The sequence below is a fragment of the Lutjanus erythropterus genome, chromosome 6 (genome assembly GCF_056507025.1).
Source record: "Lutjanus erythropterus isolate fLutEry1 chromosome 6, fLutEry1.hap2, whole genome shotgun sequence".
Taxonomy (NCBI): Eukaryota; Metazoa; Chordata; class Actinopteri; order Lutjaniformes; family Lutjanidae; genus Lutjanus; species Lutjanus erythropterus.
The window spans coordinates 31975500-31999825 of NC_139322.1; the positions used below are offsets into that span (position 1 = coordinate 31975500).

At 39.4% G+C, this 24326-nt stretch overlaps 1 protein-coding gene across 2 annotated transcripts; it reads left to right on the forward strand.

Annotated features, from left to right (window-relative positions):
* Positions 1–380: 380 nt before the first annotated feature.
* ano11 (anoctamin 11) lies at positions 381–22567 on the forward strand. Of its 2 annotated transcripts, none has more exons than XM_084720051.1 (24): positions 381–544; positions 686–842; positions 2187–2313; positions 2416–2603; positions 2717–2824; positions 4639–4775; positions 4854–4911; positions 4997–5107; positions 5203–5368; positions 6377–6467; positions 8384–8480; positions 8598–8741; positions 9362–9499; positions 10429–10527; positions 11347–11449; positions 13773–13884; positions 13965–14019; positions 14144–14241; positions 15928–16064; positions 16194–16399; positions 16494–16630; positions 16891–16981; positions 18208–18391; positions 21803–22567. In XM_084720051.1, the coding sequence occupies exons 2-24, from the start codon at positions 711–713 to the stop codon at positions 21832–21834; spliced, it is 2751 nt and encodes a 916-aa protein (XP_084576177.1). In that variant the 5' UTR covers positions 381–544; positions 686–710; the 3' UTR covers positions 21835–22567. The 2 variants fall into 2 exon arrangements, with proteins under 2 accessions (XP_084576177.1, XP_084576178.1); XM_084720052.1 differs by having other exon boundaries at positions 18208–18339.
* The last annotated feature ends 1759 nt before the right edge of the window (positions 22568–24326 follow it).

The following is a 24326-nucleotide window of genomic DNA, read 5'->3' on the forward strand; positions in this document are numbered from 1 at the left end:
TTAAACATAAAAAAAGAGGTATTCTGCATCTTACATCAGGCTTGTGCCTGTGATGATGTACCTCAGGAAATAAATCTTAGATGGGTGGAGCTTCTCTTCTACTGCTGTTAATAATTCATGTTAATTCTGTGTACATTTCAAAGCCAATTAAATTAAATGTGCAGTTCAGCTCATTTAGATGAGGGAAGACCCATTAACATGAAAGAGGAGATTTCCCCCGCACGTGTCATATTCGACATAATGAGCATGTTAGGGGTAGAGCTCTGACTTTGTTCCCCTATCCTCTGCCCCTGACTGACTATTACATTATTTATGAAGTGGGGATGTACTGTATGTCTTGATGTGCAGTCCCTCTGCTGAAATGCAGCAAAGCACCAGCTACTGCCTGCATGTTAGGTCCATTACGGTATTCTTCAGCTATCTAGTGGTGGAGCAGAGGAGCTTGACGGATGCAGAGATAGAGAGGAGGGAGGAGAGGACGACAGGAGCACAGATTTCTGCAAACCCAGACTGAAGCAGCAACCTAGTTTTCACTTCAGCAGAGGTACGGTATCAAAGACTGTTTTCTCTTCTCAGTCTCTTTCTTTCAAACATGCCTCTAGTTGTCATCTGTGAATTACTTTAGTAAGGAGCGCAGATTTCTTCTGCAATACTATTTTAATGAATGCTCAGTATCTCTGTCTAGACCTTTAGTCATCCTCCTCATCATCATGTTGAGGAAGGGCTCAGAGCAGCTGAAGGGCGACAGAGAGGTCCTCCTGGATCTGGACTATGGATGTGAAGTACAAACCACAGACAGCTACGGGAGTCTGCACAACGGGAGCTTCATCCCGCCAAGATATGTGAGCACTGTTTTACTTTTTTTCCCCATAATGCTGCAGTATGTTTTCCCACTCACACAGATAATGGAAAATAACTGCACAATCACTCAGCAGCCGTAACCCTGCTGCTGTGCTCATCCTTTCACACCTCACTGACTTCCCTGAGATGTTGCAGTGGATCTGATGGATGAGGTACTGTGTATCACAGGGAAAGTCGAAAATATCTTGTGGTGAAATGTGACTTTACCGCACTGAGAGATTCTTCTCCATCATACTGTAAAAAGCTCCGTCTCATCTTTCTGGACTCATTATTGCAAAGTGGAGGCTTTTATGATGCTGTGTAATGGGACAAGATTTAATGTTTCATCCTCATCAAAAGGACATTAGGTAACACTTTCTATGATGGCTGTAATGCACTGTAATGATTTAAAAAAAAAAAAATACTTATGATTACTTATACTGTGCTTAAAACAATGTATAATTATAGTTATAAACACTTACATAAACACAATTATTATAACACATTTTAAGCAATTTATAATGTATCATCAGACTCATAGTTGTAATCATAACACATTATAACACCTTTTATAATAAATTACATGGCCAAGTATCACAATCCTTCATAATTTCTGGGATTCACTGACATTGTTTTGGCAAGGATCATAGTGTATTATCATTCTTATAGTTGTTATACATTATAACAGTTTTATAATGCATTATAATGTGAGTTAAAGTATGTAAGTATATAGTATAAACTCTGCGAAGCCATTGTGTGCTTTGAGTAAAGTCATGAAATTCATGAGCTTTAGGAGTTTATAATGCATTACAAGCTGGTGTTCAGTATTTGTTGAACCAGTCATAGCAGAAATTGACTGCAGTAATTTGACACGTTTTGATGATAAACAACTTCACTTATGTAATGTTTACCCAAAAAACATAGTTGTAATACATTATAACAGTGATTATACTGTATTACTTATATTTTAAAAGGGTTATAATGTACTATGACAATTATATCGCACTATGATCCTTGCCAAAAAGTGTCAGTGAGTCACCAGTGAAGATACATGACCATATAAGTCGTTATAAAAGGCTGTATAATGTGTTATGATTATTGTTATAAAGAATTATAATTATTTCTGAGTGTTCGTAACTATAATTAAAAGTATAATGCATTACAAGTATGTTTATAATGCATTATAAACATCAATGTCAGAGAAAGTGTTACGGGAAATTATCTGTCCATGTACAGAACAAAAGGTTTAATGGAGGAAAGTGAGTAAAAACTAGTTTGTTTTTGTCTGCTCACTCGTTTGAATTTAACTTACAGATTGTAATAATAGATAAATTTGATGGTTTTAGCTTTCAGCCGCAGCTGCTGATGAAGATATGGATGGTGATGATCCCCTCCATATTCACTGTAATACAACAAGTAATCAGCCACTTCCACAGCTGGGGAATTACTTCAGAGATGGAAGAACCAAAATTGGTAGGCAGCATCAGCAGCCCGCTTTTTATTAGATGTCAGGAGCTCACTGATGGATGACCGAGTCGTTTAACCTTTGAACCTTTATGTTTGATCTGGGTTTAGACTTTGTGCTGGTGTGGGAAATTCGCTCGCGGAGGAAACGGCGAGGGAAGGGGAAGGTGAGCGGTGAGGAGGGGGAAGCCGTGCCCACTGAGGAAAACAGCAGATCTGAACGAAGGAAGGCACAGCTGGCACAGTGGAGGGAGAAGTTCGTTCAGAATCTGGAGAGTGTTGGATTGCTCATGGAGAAGGTATTGTAGATCAGAGACGAGACTATTCATCTTATTAATGAGCTCTAAATCTACTCATTATTCTTGTTGACACCTTAATTAATATCTTATCCATGCTGCCTCTTTCCCTTTAGGAGGAAACAGCAAATGAAAAGAAAACAATCCATTTTCTCAAACTCAGCGCTCCCTGGGATGTATTGGTGTACTACGCTGAGGAACTCTGTGTAAGAGCTCCGTTGCAGGTTTGTGCAGCTATTTATAATTAAATATGTCTAATTTAATGTTATAAGCCAGGATTTTTATGGATGGCAGTGTCTGTCTGTCTATTGGTCAGTTGGACATTACAAACTATGGAATTGGTATGGACATTGAAGATGCCCTTCTGGGCTATTATAATGAATTTAGGTGATCCTCTAATTTTTCATCTAGTGCAGAGGTTTTCTAAGTGGGAGGTGGGTCTCCCTTCCTGGGAACCTTTCAAGGGAGGCCCAGTGAATGGAAGTGAAAAAAATATATGTATTATTTATTACATCATCTATTAAAAGGAGATCAGATAGAATACACTAAATGTGTGTGGTTCGGTTAAAAAGAGTTCAGGGGAATTCTACTGTTTCCCTACTTCCCCAGAGGCAGGAACTAATAAATGCCAGTCCATTTTTTTATGTAATTGGTGTAGTCAGAAGTTATACCAAACAGTAATGTAAGAGTATCTTGACTCAACTCTTGAGAGTCTGTGAGATCAAATTGATCAATTAACTTTTCATCCAACATCATTATCAAGTCAAACGTTCAGTTTATCCACTACTTTGGTTTATGACCATATCTGCAAAGTTAATCACATTCCCATCAGACTCAGCTGTACTTTGTATTTAGTGCTAACTGGTGTTGCATTAGCATGCTAATATGCTAAAATAAGAAACATTATCTATGGTTCATGGTACATGATACACATTATACCTGCTAAACACCAGCATGGTAGCATTTTCATTGTGTGCATGTCAGCATGCTGATGTTAGCATGTAGCTGAAAGCACTGCTGGGCCAAATTACAACCTCACAGAGCTGCTAACATGGCTGTAAACACTTGGGGTCCTGTTTTACAGCTGTCGCAAAGCAGATACAACAGTGGTGCAGGTGGTTTTTATATCTTACACAGACACAGTTGCCATTTTGCCATGTCTGCAAGATAGCAAATATAAGTCGCGCCTGGTCTCTGTGGTCATAGGTGGGAGTTCTAAAAATGAAGACATAGCCAGGCGCATTTGCTATTTTGTGCTCGGTGCATTGGAGTTAAAACCACTTGCACCTTACACCTGCTAAAACCTGAACAAAGCACAAAGTCTGTTGCACATCTGGCCTGTCTGCACAAGATAGCAGCGGCTCACACCATCTCTCTCCCCTACTTCTCATTCCTCCACCATGCTCCTGGTTCCTTCTTCAGGAGTTTCAGCTAACGGAGCAGCATTATAATGATGCTGATGATGAATTATAAAATACAACATAATTTCAAGGTGTTTCAGTGTAAAACATAACCAGTTTACATATCTGTATTACTTTTTGCAGGCATTAATGTAAAATACACATGAAGCCTGCTTTAAAGATGTCCTGCTATCTTGAACCAGGAGCTCTATCTCCTCACTTTATTAATCTTGAGTAAATTAAATCCATTGTGCCTCACACTTTCAACTGAACTGCTTAAGATCAGTGTAAGATAGGGCCCTTAGTCTTGGTATCACATCAAAGCCCAATTGTTATTGTGACTGGCAGTGTGCCTTTACTGAGTGGGATTCAGAAGTGTACCCACACATGAGGGACACAGAGGAAAAAGTCATGCATGTGCTTGTGATGACGTGGAGAATAGAAGCCACTGAGTTGAGTCTCATAACAAATGACATTTTTAACTGTTGTCTGAAAACAGCATGACGTTTACCACTGTGTGAGAGAGAGTGGGCCAGAGCAAGCTGCAAGGCATTACTGTATGTATGACATGGGACACACTACTATGCAATGTGATGATGAAATGTTCTTCATACTGAATGAATGTGTTTGTCCTCCAGGCACAGCCAAATCTGGACTTAAACACATCTGCCCGAGTACTGAGTAGACTATGCATACCTAATGCGATGATGGAGTCAGTGCCCAACAGACCACTGGACTATTACACATGTGCCTTTCGCAAGTCAAAAATGAACAGGTGAGTTCTGATTAACAGTAAGTTAAGCTAACATTGTATTTATTTGTATTTGGCTGAATGAATGTTTTTCTTCTGGAGGTTCCTTGGCTGTGATGATCATGAAAACTACTTCACTAATACACAGAGACATCGTATTGTGAGTAACAGGAGATCCTCTACAGTACATTGTGTACTCAGTGAACTGATTCTCTCATGCAATAAGACTTTGTGCATTGTTTCAGGTGTATGAGATTCTTGCAAGGACGGTGTATGGCAAAAGGAAGAGGGCAGAGGTTGGTGTGGACAGACTGGTGAATGAAGGGGTGTACTCAGCAGCTTTCCCTCTGCATGAGGTCAGACATTATTTACCTGCTCTTTTAATCTGAAGCCAAATGTGTGCTGCCTTCCCTCTTTAACCAACACATTTTGTTTTGTTTTTTCTTCACAGGGCACCTTTCACCTTCCAAAGTATGAGATTCGTCCTGACGAGCTGAACCAGAGGCAAGTTCTTTACCACTACTGGGCCCGCTGGTGGAAATGGTACAAGTACCAACCTTTGGACCACATCAGGGAGTACTTTGGAGAGAAGATTGCATTCTACTTTGCGTGGTTGGGTAAATATAAATTCTTATTCAGACATATTAGGATCTGTGCCTGTTAAACATATTCAACCCACCTCTACTTTCTCTTTTTCACCTGCATCTCATGGTCGTCATCTGCAGATGGACTTTTTTCACTTTTCACGGAGGTGGTTCAGGTCACATAATAACAGGTAGTCACATATGAACCTCATGAGATTCACCGTCACTCTCTGCTGTCCGCTTCCTCTTACTCAAACACACACTCTCTACGCACATAAAAAGGAGCTACTCAACTCAGAGGGATGATATGTCTGTACTCCTGACTAATCAGTGGTCTGCAGTGTTTTCATGTCAGCTTTCAGTATCGACTCTTGGAACAAGAGTCTTGGAACAAAACACTTGGAACAAAAAAGTACCTATAATAAAGTACAGTACAAAAGTATTGTGGATACTACTATCCACAATGAAAAAGCAAAAGAGAGTGAGCAGAGAAAAGCCAAGATGTACCATACAGTAGAAAACTGGCTTTAAATATCATTATAAATATTTCTGTATTCATCTTGTGTATTTTAACAAAGCTTGACTCACTTAGAGTCATTCATCCATGTGAATATGTAATAAAGTACTAATCCTAAACATTTGAATCCATGTAACATACTGTATAACACAGTCATCCGGGAAGCTTTTACTGTTTTAAACTGCCTGGTAGATTATCTGGGAAAAATCCACCTGGTGTACACAGAGTTGTACGTTTTACATTTCAGCAGAAGTGCATATTTGGCATGAGAAGTAAAATCCATTATGTCTGAATAAAGAGAAGAGTGTAGCATACACAACATCAAACTCTGTCAACAGAAAATGTGAGGAAAAACCTCGAAACAATAAAACAGTCATCCTCAGCATGAGACATGCATCTGCGATGCCAAGCTGACCTCTTCATCAAGGGCATTCCAGAATTTAACAGCAGTGCAGAACAGTAATTGCACATCCTCCTTATATCAGCTGAGATCTGCAGCCTAATGGAGCCTTTTGTCTCTGCAGGTTTCTACACAACCTGGCTGCTGCCGGCGGCAGTGGTTGGAACTCTGGTCTTTGTTTCCGGAGTCATGTCCATGGGTACCAACACACCAGCGTGAGTACACACACTGCACAGAAAATAAGAATTGAAATTAAACTGAAAAATTACAAGTCAAGCAGCATACATACCACCCACGCACGACCAGTGTTGTCTTTGTAGTAACTGTGAGGTTCTGTCTCATGTGTTGCATAACATAAAATAAATGAGAAGGAGCTATGTGAAGCATATTATTAAAAATGTGTACAAGCCAGTGAAAATCAACATATATTTCAAATGTTGGTTATGTGACTGCACTATTTAGATAATATATCAAGCTATATAGGTCCAATCAAAGGGGAACTCCACCAGTTTTACAGTCAATATGTGATGATTTATATGCTATCATATACATACTGATTGTTCTGCTGAATTGACTGAGCGTTCTAATGCAATAGAATAACCAGTAAGATAATAAGTAAGATTGTGTAAATTTTCAAAAAAGAAATAACATAATGATAAAATATTAATTTAAAAGCAATAAAACATATCCCAGATTTTGCTGCTGAACCCCTAACTGGTCGGGTATGAGCGGTAACTTAAGGTGGCTAATGTAATATATAAAATGTAAATAATATATAACTATTGTCTTAACGCCCAGGCCTAATCATGTCGCAGAAGGGCTAAGTAAACACATCATATCTCACCGGGTGTTTGTTTGTGGTCTCATTCCACTCACTCTCAGTCAGATGGCTATTGACAGTGTCTTTAAAGCAAGTGACCCAAGAGAACCTTGGGAAATTCAGCGTGCCATTAATGTGTCATCCTTTAATTGTTACTTGTGGGATGTGAAAACAACAACTGGACGCAGTGACTTCCTGTAGTCCTGTCAACACAGTGAGGTTTCCAGGTTTGATACCATCACACCACGCTAGTCCTGCAGTCTAGCACCACACTCAGTGCTCAAACATGAAATTAGTATTGATCTACTCATCTTACTCTTAGAAAGAAACCAAGTAAGCATATTCTCAACATGCTGTACTGTTCCTTTAAATGAATGACCAGAATTGCCCAGAAATTAAAACTCTACTCAAGCATATCCTTCCAGATTATGTTAAGCAAGCACAGTTTGAGATACAAATATTCCACAGCATCAAAGCGCAGTCTGTTCTGTTCATAAAAACAAACCCCATAATTATGCAATCCACATGGGGATGTCTGTGCCCAATTTATTCTACTTTATTTATCTCTACAGTGGGCTCATCTCTACCTACACAGATAGAATAATGTCTCTTCCAGACCAGTTCTACCTCAAATGTTTGTACCCTAATATAGTCGTACCAATCATTTTGTTTGACAGTCTGTTTCTACATGCTGTTTCATCCTGTTTGTTTCAGTGACAGAAAATTCAGTTCACAATAAAGTAACAAGGTTAGAGAGAGAGTGTAAGACGAGTCAATATCTCAAGAAAGGAAACAACCAAACGTCTCAGATTCATGAGGTTCATTAGTTCACGCTGTAGATTAAAGCCATTGATTAGTGGAGAACGGATGGAGAGCAGTCTATAACAGCAATAAACTGCAGCCGTCTCATGTGATAATGGACAATTAGTGCAGAATAATCTGCTCATTATATACATAAGGAAGATGGAAGTCTCTCAGTGAGTCCAGACTTCATTTGTGTAGCAGATCCCCTGTGTAGTCATCATTTTAGTAACTGATTAAATAATTCTAATAAGTAAAGGAGACTGATTTCAACACCTTTCATCTGTTCTATTTTCCAGCTCAATCAATATACCCTGGGTTTGTGTGCATGCGAAAATCCATTCCAGTTAATTCACCCAATCTTTTTTGCTCTCACTTTTCCCACGTAGAGATTTTTCTCTGTCAGATCTGGTTGTCCACCAACTACATCAACATCGAAAAAGCAGTCCTGGTTTGAAAGCTTTAAAACATGTCTTAGTTACTAATCTGTGTTTATGTGTCTGTCAACAGCAAGGAAATCTGTAACAGTGGATCAAGTTATCTTATGTGTCCTCTCTGTAACACATGCAAGGCCTGGAACATGTCTGATATTTGCACCATGGCCAAGGTAATAAACTATCAAATTATTTCACTGATGAACAATCTAGTTTATAATCATGACACAAATAGACTTAAAGTTGATATCTGTCTCAAAATGAATGTACTGTACCTTTCTGCATTGCAGATGGGCTACTTATTTGACCACCCAGGTACGGTCCTGTTCAGTGTCTTCATGTCCTTCTGGGCCGTTACCTTCTTGGAGTACTGGAAGCGAAAGATGGCCACCCTGGCCCATCACTGGGACTGCATGGACTTCCATGAAGAAGAGGTTTCACAATTAAATTAAAAACACATTCTGGAACAAAAGTGCAACAGTTTCACAATGTGAACAATGTAAAGCACTTGAAAACATAGGAACATAGCAAGGAACATAGCAATATGCAGGGGCAAACGTGCATTGAGCAAGCTCCCTTTTCAGCATGTTCTCAGCAAGACATACTTTATCTCTTCCTGAAGCAATCTTTTTTATTTCATAAGAACTTTATTGAACAAGATTTAACAACATTCATAGTAATTCCACACAGGACTTTTTATAGTATCAACACAGTGTTGTTTAACAGCCAAAGGCCAATTTTGCCAACCAGCTAAATATTGTTTTCTCCAGTGTGTTGCATTAAAAACATACTAAATTAACTAAATAAACACAAAGGATAAAGTGGTTGATGCCATTGGACAAAGTAGGAGAATTGTTAACACAGGCGCCACCACCAATGTTTAACTTAAGCAGCAAGTTGGGGCCTAGATAAGTGTTTATTTCCCTTTTACTACTTTATACCTAAATTACATTACCTTCTCCTCCTGAACAGGTAACAGGAGTATACAATACAGTAAAACTTTTAAAACCTTGTCACTATTTGTCCAGTGATGTCGTTAATGTGCTCCCCACAGGAGCGCCCTCGGCCAGAGTTTGCGGCCATGGCCCCGACAATGGAGCAAAACCCAGTGACTGGGGTCAAAGAGCCCTACTTTCCTGAGAAGACCAGATTGTCACGCATGTTCACTGGCTCCATGGTCATCATCATGATGGTGAGACGCCGTCTTTTAAAGAATTTAGAATTTCAGGTGTGTAAGTTTAGGACAAGTGTAAATGAAGTAGTCTGACATCGACCAGTTGATGTCACCAGTTTCTAATCTGATGAATACAGGGTGCTTTATTATTATTGGGACTAATTAGTCCAAATGTTTTCTATGAAAATATTCACATATCATGATTTGATTCTGATGCAACATCCTAATCAGATTCCATACAAGTACTTACAAACATATTTCTCCTTCTCTTATTCTTACACTCATTCTCATCATACTTGGTTTCAGTGAAGAGTTTCAGTGTCTTTTGAGATTGTACTTTAGTGATCCTGAGGAGAAAGGGAGGTGGAGTTTACACCTGTGTGATATTCCACCCATTCCTGCAGTGGTAACTGAATCCTCTTTTTAAAATGAATCCAGGTCATTCACCCACAGGGCTTGATATGATCTTATAATCTCAGCCGTACACTGTAGGCTCAGTCTCAGGATTAACTTGTTCTTGGACAGGGATCTGAGGATCAGCTTTCCCCCACCCTTCTCCTGACAATGCACATGGAGGTGGACAATCAGAATTGCTACCATGGAACCCACATGCTTGTTCTTTTAAGGCAAAGAGGATAGAATAGATTTTATGATCACTTACCAAAATATGAAAAACAAACCAAGAAGAGTGACTAAGCTTGAGGCCTACCCAGTTAGGTAGCTCTCTGTTTTTTACTGTTGAGAAAGAATCAGCCAACCATGGGGGTGGTGTAGATGAAGATGGCTGCCCTCCATTTGGCTGTGCTTGTCTGGTACATTATATGTTGCCAAGAGGATTGGGAAACCTGAATAAATGGAGTGCACCTCCTAAATCTAATGGAAAACTATTTCGCTTGGATGTTGTTTCCTACACATATGACCCAATATCCCTGTGTCTGCTCTTTCAGCTGTGTGTGGTGATGATCTTCCTGGTGACAGTGGTCATGTGCCGCGGTATCATCAGTGTAATGATGTTCCACACCGGGAGCCCCATCCTGCGCACAGAGGTACATCAGAGCTGCACAGGACATGGATTTTATTTCTTCTATTTTAAATATTTTGTTTTGTAAGGACTACTGCATGCACTACACTACGGGTGTCTATCAGCACCTTTAACAGCTCCATGCCCTCTGAGTGTGTGTATGTGTGTGTGCATGCTTAACATTACAGGGATGGAATGAGTGTCTTTCTATTTTTACATTTGAAGCATCTATTGATGTTTTCAAGTGAATCTTTGAATGTCTGTCATGATATTTTGTCATGTCATGAAGTCCTTGAGCAAAATTAATCAATTTGAGTAAAGTGATCAGTCAGATTAAATAAGTTAGTCTTTTTACTTAGAGCCAAAAAATATTTTTTTGTAAGTGTGGTTATAAATGTTATTTATGGTGCTGTTAGTTTGCTGCTAGATCACTTTGTTGATAGGCAGATATGTGCCTCCCTTTGTGTGTGTGTTGTTTTTAAAAGGCTAAATGCCAGCAAATATGGCCTGAAGCAGAATATTTTGTTGGATAAAAACATGCTGTGAATTTTGGCAATTTTCCATCTATATTTTTCAATAAATTTTGACTTATGGAATTCACAATGCTCTGGAGTTATTGGAAATGCTTGGATCACACAAGTCAGAAACAATCCTGTGCAGCCACCACTGGAACATAACGAAAAAATAGTCTAATGGAAATTATATTAGTGTAGCCTAAACAGTCTAAATAGAATGAATAGACATGCTGGCAAAAAGTAACTCAAATGTAAATGTTATGAATGAAGCTTTGGATGATTCGATACAGCCCTATTACATTCATGCATGTGTGTGATCTTGTCCTCAGGCAGGGACCATAGCCAACATCTCCAGCTGCATTGTGAATCTGGGCCTTATCCTGCTGATGGGTCGGGTCTACACTGCATTAGCTGAGCAACTCACTAAATGGGGTAAGAATCAATACTGCTCTCTAACACGTCAAACCTCAATACTGTATATTGATATCAGCCTCTCACTGGATCTCCACTAACTAAAAGCTGAGAGTCCTCAAAGAGAAGATGATGCCTTGAATTTGATCTCAGAGTCTTGGGTAAAAATAGTCTCTCAGTGAGGGCAACAAAAACATAGGAGAGTGCATGCATCTCTACAACACACACACTTTTATTTTGTTTTTGACATATTTCAGTGAGTGTGTAGACTTCTTTCACAGCAGCCATATTGATAGAAAATAGTTAACACCAGGGATGTGTTAACTAAAAAAGAGATGTCTCTAAAACTGCTGTGAATTGCACACAAGGTTAGTTATGTCTCTTTATATTTTGAATTGATGATGTCGTCACAGTGTTAAGTCTTCAGGCAAAGCTGGAACTCACTGGTAGGGCCAGTTGGAGAAACACTACTGCACATATACAGTGGGCCGCTTTTCTTGGAAGAAAATTTGGAAAATAGAAACTTTATTGCATATACATCAGACTGGCAATATGTCATCTCGGCCAAGTCGGCAAGGTCACGCCTTCTGAAACCCGAGGTTTTATATAATGGGATAGATGGGAAAATGCCAAAAAGCTGCTGTGTAGCAGGTTTTAAAGCAAATAAACCTACAAATCCATCATGTCCTCTGCTTCCAAAAACCTCCTGGAAAAGAAAGGGAGAGGAGTAAGAGTGTCTGAGCAGCCAGAGAACAATAATTGTCTCTACTGATGGAGAGCTAATGTTAATTTGAGGAGGAGGCTTCCGGAGTTTGGTCATAATGTTACAGCACAGCAGCGTCAGACTGTTGTCTCAGACTAAATCTCCATCTAGCTTAGACTGACAGTTGTCTGTTGAGAGGTTTTGTTATTTACAGACAACATTAGGCCTAATGATACCTGTTAATTCAATATTAGCTGTGTATGGTCACTGTTGGCTCACTGATCCCTGTAGAAGGCAGAAGATTGAAGGAGCATAATGGCTCAGGTTTAGGCAAGGTCACAGAATAATTCTTAGATATGTCTATAAAACAAAGGTTTGTTTAACTCAGCATGCATTCACACTTGTAAAAATGTTATTCAAAAACACGTTGAATTGTTGTCTATGGGATCCTCGGTTTTCTATACCCCAAAAGGGCGTGCGGCCTGACATTTTGGCAAAGTGCCTGTATGTGCCAGTCTGATGTATGTATCAGGCTAGCTTCTCTTTCAACCGAAGAGGCGCCATTTTTGCATCCAGTGTCCTGTGTTTAATAAATCCGTAGTACCACAGGTGTTACTAATGATACGAAGTGAGCCAAAACGCACAATAGCAGCGCACTGACTCTGTTTGACCTGAATGTAATTGATTTTTAATTAGCAACATTGGCAACACCTGTGTTTACACTACTATTTCATATCAGCTATTTCATATCTGCTGTGAAAAAGGTCTCTTACAGTAGCTACAACATCTGACAGCATGATGGTGGTCCGCTAGACAATAGATGCACAAATAATGATATAATAATAAGAACTAGTTAATAGAGAAACATCTCTGGATTTAGGCGATTCAGTGCTACAAACACATTTCACAGGTCTTGTTCCCCAAAACTTGAAGATCTTTATTCTGGCCACTAAAAGGTTGTAATATATCACTTTCTCAGTTCAAATGATGACTGGATTGGTTGACATCTCCCTTGATGAGACAGAGTGAATAAAACTCATTTTTAGGTAAAGCGAAAAAGTTCAGCTCAAGTGAATTTACACTGTTCAGAGTTGTTCATTGCCCGTTTTACTCCATTTCAGCTTTAGAAGATAATTATTTTTTACTTCTTGGATCCTTTTTACATAGTTTTGGTTACTGTTTCTATCAGTTATCTCACATCTGTGAACATGATAACGTGCAGTTGGGCTGGAGATTTTAAGTACTTTCTCTAATCAATCATTGCTAACATTAAAGATCAATTAATTGGTTAATCTTTATTAAAGTAAAACAAAACAATACCAAATGTATTTTTATCCTCCTCAATCAGATCTTTATATCCACAGCAACATATTGCTTATTCTAAGGCAGTATTACACAGCCTTTGAAACATCTACAGACGTGAATAGTCTACATATTGACAGATATACTTGAATACTGGATTACACGTTTACAGATTACATGTATTTTAGAACATTATTTTATGGTAGATTGATTAAATTTCACAGTGAGATGATCAGACATCTTAAACAAAATGTGTGTTATCCAAACATCTGCAAGAGAAAAGTCCAACAGTAGAATTAATGTCTTAAACACCGTGTGTCCATGTTTCGTCTGTTGCAGAGATGCACAGAACACAGACGCAGTATGACAATGCCTTCATCTTCAAGGTTTTCATCTTCCAGTTTGTCAACTTCTACTCGTCTCCCTTTTATGTGGCTTTCTTTAAAGGAAGGTGAGACACACAAAAATCATTGAGAAATGAACATTTTGTGCCAGATACATTTAAACAGTTTCTTACATTTCTGTGTGTAGGTTTGTGGGTTACCCCACCAACTATGGGACCTTGTTTGGGATGAGAAATGAAGATGTGAGTCTATAATTTACCAATAAATGTCAAAGGGAGAAAATATTTTAGAGTCCTGCTGTTGTATTTTTATCCAGATCAGCTCCAGTGTGTCAGTGTTTGTGTGTGTCTTCACACTCTGTTTCAGTGTGGTCCCGGGGGCTGCCTCATTGAACTAGCTGAACAACTCTTCATCATCATGGTGGGAAAACAAATCATCAACAACATTCAGGAGTTCATTATCCCGTATGTTCCCCTTTTCAGAGATGTATTATGTTACTGAAAGTATTATGTTATCTCTCTCCAATATTAAGTTTTCCTGCTTTTACTTAACAGCTTCAGGGATATCAGATTTTTTTTCAAACCTGCCTCACTTTCCCTTATGGAGCTTATGAGCCACTTATCAACCAGGAGGAGTACAGTTAGGTGAATTGAAATTAAATTGTTAAGATAATGAGGCTAGCATTTGTTTGATTACATAAACTGCCTGCAAAATCCAAAATAAGTACCATTAAGTAGAACAGAATAAATAAGAATTAGCATAATACCAGCACGTGATACTTGTGACTAACAAGATTTCATAAAATCCACAATTACTTTTTTCCACCTGCAGGACATTGTCGTTGTTTCTTCAAGTGTTGCATCAGACTGCTGCATTCTGATTGCAGCTCCGTTTGTTTGGTGCAGTAAAGCTCATTGCTGTATCTCTGCAGCACTGGCACAGAATGTGTGTGTTTTTGTGTCTCCAGACACATACTTGAGCAGACCAGACAACAGTGCAGAATCAGTGTTGCAGAGAACTTGGGAGATTTTGACCACCAGTGGTACTGTAATGCAGCGTTCCCTTCATTTCTGTGTTGGGGACCTTCCAGAAACAGTCCTGAGGGCCAGTGGTGAAACCACTTGCCAATGAAATGGAACACAACACCGCATGGAAGAACTGTTTCTTTACTGATTTCATTAGTTCAGGTTTTTTCTTGACCCACTTGCAAAGTGTTATGGTTAGCCATCTATCTATACCCATCATATACTGTGGCTGTGTCCCAGTTTTTAAACCAGGTAGAGTGTAGAGGAAGGAGAGGAGGAAGAGTGAAGGAGATAGAGGAGGAAAGGTAAAGATATGATCACAGAACCTGGCAGTTAATTATTCCAAACACTGTCTCTGAGATAAAATGCTAAAATGAGTGGGAATCTGTGAACCAAAGTATTTTATCTAATGGTGTACTATGGATTGGGGAAGAAGGATGAGGAGAGTTTGAAGGACGTACCCCACAAGGTTTGTCCTATTGATGACCCACAAGCAAGGCCTTAATCTAACCCTGGCAGTGGCAGGGCATCCTTTGAGTGGCAGCATCCCCCTCTTTGGATCAGTTCTCCTCCTTTACATGTCCTGTTCGCGTTCATATCTGAGAAACCTATCTGCGTCTCTCCTGGGGATGGCAGAGGGAGGAGCTTGTGCTGTTATCTCAATATATAAATCAAAGACTGTGTGTGTGTTGTTGGTGAAAGTAGGTAGGTAGTGATTTGTTTTACATGAGTGTTTTGAGGCAGACGTGCTACAGCAGAGTGAGAATGAACCTCAGGGACGTGTTACTCTGACAACGGCTCCAAATAAATCCAGCTCTGAAAAATTGAAAAACCCATGCCCATGGCAAATCATCAACACTAAAATTAAACTCCATGTTATCCATGTAATACAATATGTATGAATTATAGTTTGTATTCAGGGTGTACAAAATGACAACAGTAGAGACAAAAAATAACGAAAGCTATGGAAACAAAAATGAAAAACTGTGCTACATAAAACATCAGAATCTCTACCAGTTTCTGTTTTGTAGATGGAGGTTCTATTTTAATACTGTTCTTATGACTTGTAGTTTTCATTGTCATATTTCATATTTATAAGTGTACTCTCTTTCTCTGAACTGACAGTAAAGTGAAGGCCTGGCGCCAAAAGAGAACCTTAGCCAAGGTGCTGGGAGGTAAAGGAACCCATGAGCCACGGCGCTGGGAGGAAGACTACAAGCTGGTGGAATGTGAAGGTCTATTTGAAGAGTACCTGGAGATGGGCAAGTAGTGATATAATATAATATAATGTAGTATAATAAAATATGATACATAAGTTAATACAATATATTAAGTTTCAGTTGTCCACCATGTTTCATTGCACAAATTGAAATTGACTCATTGTGCTGCAGTGCTTCAGTTTGGATTCATCACGATCTTTGTGGCAGCGTTCCCCCTCGCTCCGCTCTTCGCCCTCCTCAACAACTGGGTGGAAATCCGTCTGGACGCCCACAAGTTTGTGTGCGAGTACCGGCGGCCGGTGGCTGAGCGCGCCCAAAACATCGGAGTCTGGTTCAACATACTGGAAGCCCTGTCACACCTGTCTGTCATCGCCAATGTGCGTCAAATTAATGCGATGCCCACACCAGACAGGGTACTGATCTCTTATCTACAACACTATCATTTGTTGTTCTTCTCTTTGCCATCTGCAGGCTTTCCTAATCGCCTTCACATCTGACTTTTTACCTCGCCTGCTCTACCAGTACAAGTTTGATAATGATCTCAACGGATACGTCAACTTCACCTTGGCTTACGCCCCACTGAACTACACTGAGTACCCCATGTGCAGGTACACTCTCTGCTGACCGTCTGAATGCATGTAATCTAAGAGCTGAGAAACAGTCTTTAGTCAAAATCCTTAAAATGATTAGAAATTTCAAGGTTTCAGTTTTAATCTTGTCTTCAGATCACACACTTGCCCAACAGAGGGTAGTATTACTAATGTAAAGTCCCTTCAGTTGTTGGTCATGTGCTGCTGCTGCATATTAATGTACATCTACCCATAAACTGTATGTTCTACAGTAACTTAGTATTTTATTTATTTTGTAGATATAAAGCGTTCAGAGACAACGATGGAAACTACTCACTATTCTACTGGGAGCTTCTTGCCGTCAGACTTGGTTTTATCATTGCTTTTGAGGTATGAAGGAAGCTGCTTTGTCCCTCTGTGTTTCCTTCTGCTTGTTTCAGTCATTTTAATGTGGACATTTTATTTATTTTTATCTTTCACCCTCATCTCTCTGTGCCTCTGTTCCCAGGTGCACAATTTAACTGCTGCTCATTTAGCCCTCTCTTAGAGTATCTTTTAGTTTTTCCATCATCACTTCCCACATCCCATTACTTCCCTCAACATCTACCTGGGATCCTGTCTGTAAAAGTTTATTTGTATTCACTTGTGTCCTTTTTATCCCTGCCTTCCTTCATTTATCTACCATGGTTTCAGACCGCTGGATGGCTGTGCACATCACCTCACTGTGTTTGTTTACATTTACATTTCTGGTATTTAGAGTGCAACAGTAGAGTAAACCCAAGTTCATAAATCTCTAAAAGTCTGACACAACCAGAGTCAAAAGACAAGGTGGGTGTATATTGTATTTTTTCTTTCTGTTAACAATTTTCATAAAAAGACTAGAAAAAACATTATGCTTCTACTCATGCGAGCCCATTCCCCACTACCAAACACATAAGGATTTGAAAACAAATCACAAATATAGTTGTTTTTTAAGTACGCTCAGTAACTGCATTTTTATGCAACAGTACTCAAAAAGGAGGAAATAATACATTTTTCAAGAACTATTTTCAGCAGTGGATTAACGTGTTGCACTTTATGAAAGCGGGACGGTGGATGGGGGATTGACTGAAAATAAACTAGAGTGGTGATGCTCAGAGTGAGAAAAGAAACCCAGTGCCACAATGTGGCTCACTGACATGTTTTTGGTGGAGTTCTATGATCCAGAGGAATAAGATAAATCACTTTACACTGACAACACCTGTTAATAAGAGAAGTTCAGTTATGGTTTTGGCCTTTTCATGGGTTATGTTAACAGTAAGAAAAATATGTGCTCTTTTCCTGTGATTGCTGAGCAACTGGGTGAAAAAAGTCATCACTACGGAAGAAAATATGAGTCGTGTTAAGAGGATATTATAGTCTGAAGTTACGTGAAACAGCAACATTAGCCTATCTTTGCTCAATTGTTGAGTGTCTAAGGAATCAAATAACATAATCATGATCCCATAGACATCCAGAAATTAAGCAAAACAAAGCAAGTCAACTAAGGTGGAGCATCTTTTTCCAAGCTTGGTTTAAAGGGAGGCCTACAGTGTCAGACTCTGAAACTCCCTTTCTTAAATGTCTCCCTCCTCCAGCATGTGGTGTTCTTCGTGCTGAGAGCCATCGACTGGATCGTACCTGATGTCCCCGAATCCCTGGAGCTCAAGATCAAGAGGGAGCGCTACCTGGCCAAGCAGGCTCTGGCTGAAAACCAGGAGGCTCTGCTGGTGAGTCGAGGCCGAGGGGCCGCCCCTGCCACCCCAGGCACTTCCAGCCCAGGTCAGTAGAACATGGGACACACACACACAGTGTTGTGCAACAAACACTTATTCATCAAACCTCATTCTCAGTTATTATAGAAAAGAACTCAGGGTTTGTAGGTCAGGGGCCCTCAAATGTTTTAAAGTGATAGTTCACCCCAAAAATCGAAGTAGTAGTTCCGACCTGAAACTGCTCACACCAAGGTCTGTGGATTATCTTGATCAGCCATGTAATGATTTCTGGAAAGAAACATTCTTTCTGCATGCTTTTCAGTTTTTTCAAATATTTTTTGCTTTGACCATCACAAGAATACCATCGTCTTTCATTGTATTCAAGAGAAGGCAGACGTCTCGATGGCTGATATTTCCAAAACACAGTAAGTCACGCCAAAACAGTCTAGCTGGATAGATAGCACTACAGGCCAGAGGAAAATTGTGTACTTTTGTTTTTGGGGTGAACTGCCCCTTCAGTGACTGGGAAAATGTGAGGCTGTTAAGCTCACAGAGACCCTGACTGATATGAATTACTCCAAGAAGACCACTCATTTCATAAGAGTGTTAAAAATGATCTATGATAAAAATACCAAAGTTATACTTTAACTTTTATAATGTCAATAGAAGTCAAAGGGTCAGTTGACCCAAATCACACTAAGATACATTATGCCCTGTTTCTATCTAGCCACACTAATTTTTAGATTTTACAAGCTGATATCTGCCTGTAAAATATTTGCTGCCACAAAAAATACAGGGGAGGTGAACAGAATTTTGTTTTTTGCTGCTCAAAGCACTGAAAAATTATATTTAAAAACTCAGAAGAAGTGTATATTTCCAGAAACAATGTCCTTGTTATGCTTGATAATTCACAGACCTGAAACAGACTATTGTACTGTTTCCATTCATAGTCATATCATATTATAAATAACTGACTTTCTGCAGTATGTTGTCGTCACTGTGGTTCCTCTCAGGTGATCACTGAAACCATACACCAGCAGAGTTCACAGGTTACACAGTGTTAAACCTGTCATTCAGACTGTTGATTCTCATAAATAAATTCCAGATTTTAAAAGCTTAGCCACCCATGCACACGCCTCCAAAGAGCATTTCCAAAGCACCTGCGGCGTGACTAGCCGTTATAAACTCGCTACACTGCACGCAACACGATCATTAAAAGTAATCTGTGTGGGATCTGAGCCAAATATGTCAGCGTCAGATGAGTTTGATTACATCCGACCTTGTGGGCTGATGTCTGCTGGCATAGTTTGTCATCTCCTAACAACACTGATGTTCATGTGTAACTTACACGTATGACAGAAATGATTTCCCTGAAATAAAATGAAAAAAATCATTACACTCAAGCAGGAAGTTAACAATAAAATGTGGAAGAGTTCAACCTGTGTCAAAGTTCATATTCTGCACCTCAGGTTCACAGCCTGTACATTCACCTTGTGCTCATGGAGAATACAGTCCCATAGAGTGTATTTTCATCCTCGTCTGAGTGTGTGTGTGTCCCTGTGCTCTGACCCATGCTGTTGTCGTGTGTCTCATGTACTGAATGTTGCTGAAGGTGAGTACTACACTGCAAGTAAGTACAGACATTCCCAAGAAGGATGTCATTATGGCAGTAATAGCAGATCAAAGACCCCCACATCAGCAGATCAAATTAAAATGAACTCACCAGATATGATCTATTGATATATGTGATAAATAAGTAAATAAGCCAACAAAATGTCAATAAAAGACATGTACCAGGAGTTGGATACAGTTCGGTACGTTACAAAGATCCAAGCTGAGGAGAGAATGTTTTAGCTACTCAGCTAGAAGAGTCCATTGACTGTACATAAAGATGGACGACATGACAGCTCCTCCAAAGTGAAACCAAAACACCTCATTCAATGCCTGGTGGCTGGCTGAACTGTAGCTTAAATCCCCTGTTTAGTGTTGTTTTAATTACATATTTGATGCTATAAAAAGGGGGTTTCATGTCATTATTGACAGCTAAGGCCTGCTAGCAATTGAGTGAGCTGGGTATATGGGCAGGACCTTGATACCTTGATACTCCAGCCTCACTGCTGCACAGACTGGGTCCATATGACGTTATCAGCGCAAGATGGAGGTGCCTGTATCCCAGATATTTCTCATGGATATACTAGTTAGACCTGGATACCAAGCACAAAGATGGCATCCATTCAGCCTGTCACATACAGTGAAAGTTTTCTAGCTTCTGGATTTTCTTCTGCGGTATGCAGCCCAGTGAATATGCATAGTAGTATTTCTCTTGCCAGCCCTGGCCATGAGTTCCTGCTTGGCCCATGGACTTAACATTGACCTTGCAGTTGGACGTGTCCTGTCAGCAGTTTAACAGGAGTCTCTTTTATAATGGTGGCTTTTGGGGGAAATGGGTTTTTTTGGGCTGCAGGGAAATTTTTTTGCTGCAGTACTGCAAGTGGCCACTTGGAAAAATTAGAGGGAAGGCTGGTCGGCAACCACTCCATCTAGATTGCACAGCGGAAGGAAATGGAAGATGCTTTTTCCATCTTTATACAGTCAATGGTTTAAAAAAGTATCACAATAATTATAGAAATATTTTTCAGATGGTGCAATAAAGAAAAATCACATAAAATGATTTCATTTATTGTACTGTGTTGCACTGTATTTCATTGCACACAGCTCTCCTAATGTGTGTTGTTACAGCTTTGCTTGGAAATCTTTAACAGCAAAATTTTGTAAAATAATAAGACAGTATTATCTGATCACAATGTGATACCACTGAGTCAATACAAGACAAGCCCGACAAACTTTAAGCAGACATAAGAGATGCATGTAAAAAACGGCACAAACTACAGTTGGAGTTGGTGTCAGGACATTGTAAGCTAACTTAACTTCTGTTTATTATGTATGTATTTATTATACTGTATATATTTCAGTTTATGTAAGGAGTTATTTCATTTAGATACACGTGTTAATTACTAAGCCTTAGAGGTTCTGCAGGTGTATTTTTTAATGTTGGGCTGAGTCAGGCCTGCTGTTTTCCCCTACTTCCAGGCTTTACTACTTTACTTTAAGCTAGGCTAACCAGACTCCAGCTCCAATTACATAACACATGGACATGAGATCAGCATCAATCTTATAGTCTCATTCTTAAAAAGAAAGCAAATGATTTCCCAGAATGTTTTAAAACTCATAGTGGCCTAATTGGAACAACATGTTTGATTGACAGTGTCATCCCAGTTTATACCACAGAAATATAATGTTGTAGCACCCAGCTGTAATTCAGTAGCATGTTGCAACAAAGATTGTCTGTGTCAGCCTTTTTTCCCCTCTCCATATTTCTCAGAGTATTCAATCTGACAGAACTAACTCTCTGCTCCGTCTCTCTGCTTCTTCCCCATTCCTTCCATGTCCAAACCCAACTCCACCACCTCCCCTGAAGCAAGCGACGCGTCCTTTGGAAACATGAGTTAAGACTAGCGTGGAAAAACGAGTGGTGCGAGGGGTGAACAGGAGGAACATTGGAGGAATAAAAGACACCCCTTCATAACATCAGTGAACTTTTCCCCTGAGTGGAATACCATCTTTGCACTGGGATTTTCTTTTCATTTGCATACTGCTGCACAGACATTAAGACGAGCAGGTGTGTAATGGAGGCTAAACTCAACCAAAACTCACATATATTCATACTAAACCTATAAAAACGACTCATTTAGATGTTCAAAAATCTGTCCCTGATCCACAAATTTCTTATCCATGCTAAGTGCTGATCCTACAGTAACTGGGGCCTAGCCTGAGTGGACCTTAGGGAAACAAAAAAATGCCCTGAAAAAATGTGATTAATATAATTCGATGATGTGCTGCCCCCAATTTACTTTAAGCCCGCTTACAGTTTTTGACTCTGCTACATAACCAAGCTCTAAAACCAGAAAAAACAACAACTTCAAAATCCAGGCTTCCCTTGCCTGGTTATTACTGTCTGATGTTTCTCTTTTAGAGCAAGTGCATTTATTTTTTTGTCTTGCCAGAAATGTAAAAGTAGCACATAAAAATAAAAATGAATAGTGAAATGTATTGGGACCAGCTAATTTTGGGGAAAGCTCATTAGCCTCTTGGCCAAAATGCAACACTGTCAAAGTAACAAGCACAATATTTACCATAACGAAGGCACATCACACCAGTTATTAGTTGGATTTCTATGGCCTAAGTTAAGGATGGATTGTTAATGCTGTTGGACTGTCTTCAGGCTCTGTTGGGTCTGCTTAGAATTTCACACAGACCTGATACCTGTGTCAGTGTGGATTCTGTACCTAATACTATTAATATGATGTTATATGTCTTAATGACATTAAGGAGTAACTAAATGCCCCTGAAAATGTGGTTTTGCTGTCCTCCAATGGTTTAAAGTGGAAACAGACAACACTTTTGCTTTAGGTGATCAGTGTGAGGTAAATTGCACAGTGTAATGACCATAAAATAATGATCCCATCCACCTTTAAATTGGTTCCCTATGAGCCTTGCTTTCATCCGTCTGCCACCAGGAACCATATTTTTCAGGAAAATTATATTATAGACCAGATTATTAAACAAACTGGTGCAGATGCTGAGCTCTCCTGTAATTAATTGTTTGTACAGAACTATATGCCAACATTACTCAGACTTTGTGATTATTATGCAACGCACATCATTACAGTAGCTTTCAGATTACCTCTTCATGCTTCTTTTACTCTCTTATTTCCAAAGTGGTGTTGATCATTTCTCCACAGAGCGAGGCTTTGAGGACACGGGAAGCGATCCGGTGTTGGGTAAAGGTGTTGTCTTTGCAACAGCAGCACAAACAATTATATCACTGACACTAGAGAGTTAAAAAGTTGTCTGTTTTCACTTTAGGTTCTCACCTGGATGCAGTGATGTGAAGGTGTACTCCAGTGCCTTGTGACATCACTGTTGGGTGTGGCTGCAGGTACAACAGAACACACTTCTGAACACACACAACCACTCCCATCGATGAAGCTGGGTGTGGTCAGAGATGCTTTCAACAAGAGAGGGCAGTGAATCACTGCTGTTCAGCCTGATATTAAGTTTCTCTTTCAAGGGGAACCTCAGTAATTTAGCACTGCATTGATTTAGCTTTATGTTTTGCAATGTTTTTCATAGAGTTGTGAACTGGGAAGAGTTATTTTTACAGAAGTAAAAGTCTGGTCCCATTTTCTGCATAGAAACCACAAGTAAAGAGGTCAACTCCCAAGGTGCATTTTAAGAAACATCCAATTACTGACCTTGAAATTATCTCTGTGTGCTTTTTTCAATTAATTTGGCAACTATGGCCTGTATTTAAATTACATAAGAGTATCAGTACCAGGCATAAGGGAAACAAGGAGAGGGTGAAGATTTTTTAATTTTTCATTTCAAGAATAAAGTTAAAATGTTAAGAATAACAATGAAATGTCAAAAATAAAGTCAAAATGAATCAGAACAAAGTTGAAAAGTAGCGATTTAAGCTGAAATGTTGAGAATAAAGTTGAATTATATCAGTATTAGTGCCAGGCATAAGAAAAATAAATCAGAGCAGTCTTCTTCCTCTTATTTCTTCGCTTATGTCTGGCCCTAAAACTCCATGTTTGAGCCACCTGCCTGGTTGAAATTATTCAGATTGATGACCATAATGTAAACCTACAGTATCCTTACAATTATCCAGGAGACACTTGTTTTTCTATGTTGAGGATATTATTAAATGAAATTAAATCCGAATATACAGTAGGGATAAAACATTTGTGGTCTTTAAACCTAAACTGACATCATGGGGGTTATTTTCTCAGACTTGACAGAGTTCCTGCAGTGCAACAGAAGACAGTGAACAGCACAGGCTGTGTAGTGCGCCCAATAATGAGTAAACAGATCTTTCTGTTTAAAATCAGTGGAGTGCTTCTCCAATTTGAGTTTACATCGTGGTTGTTTTCTTTCTG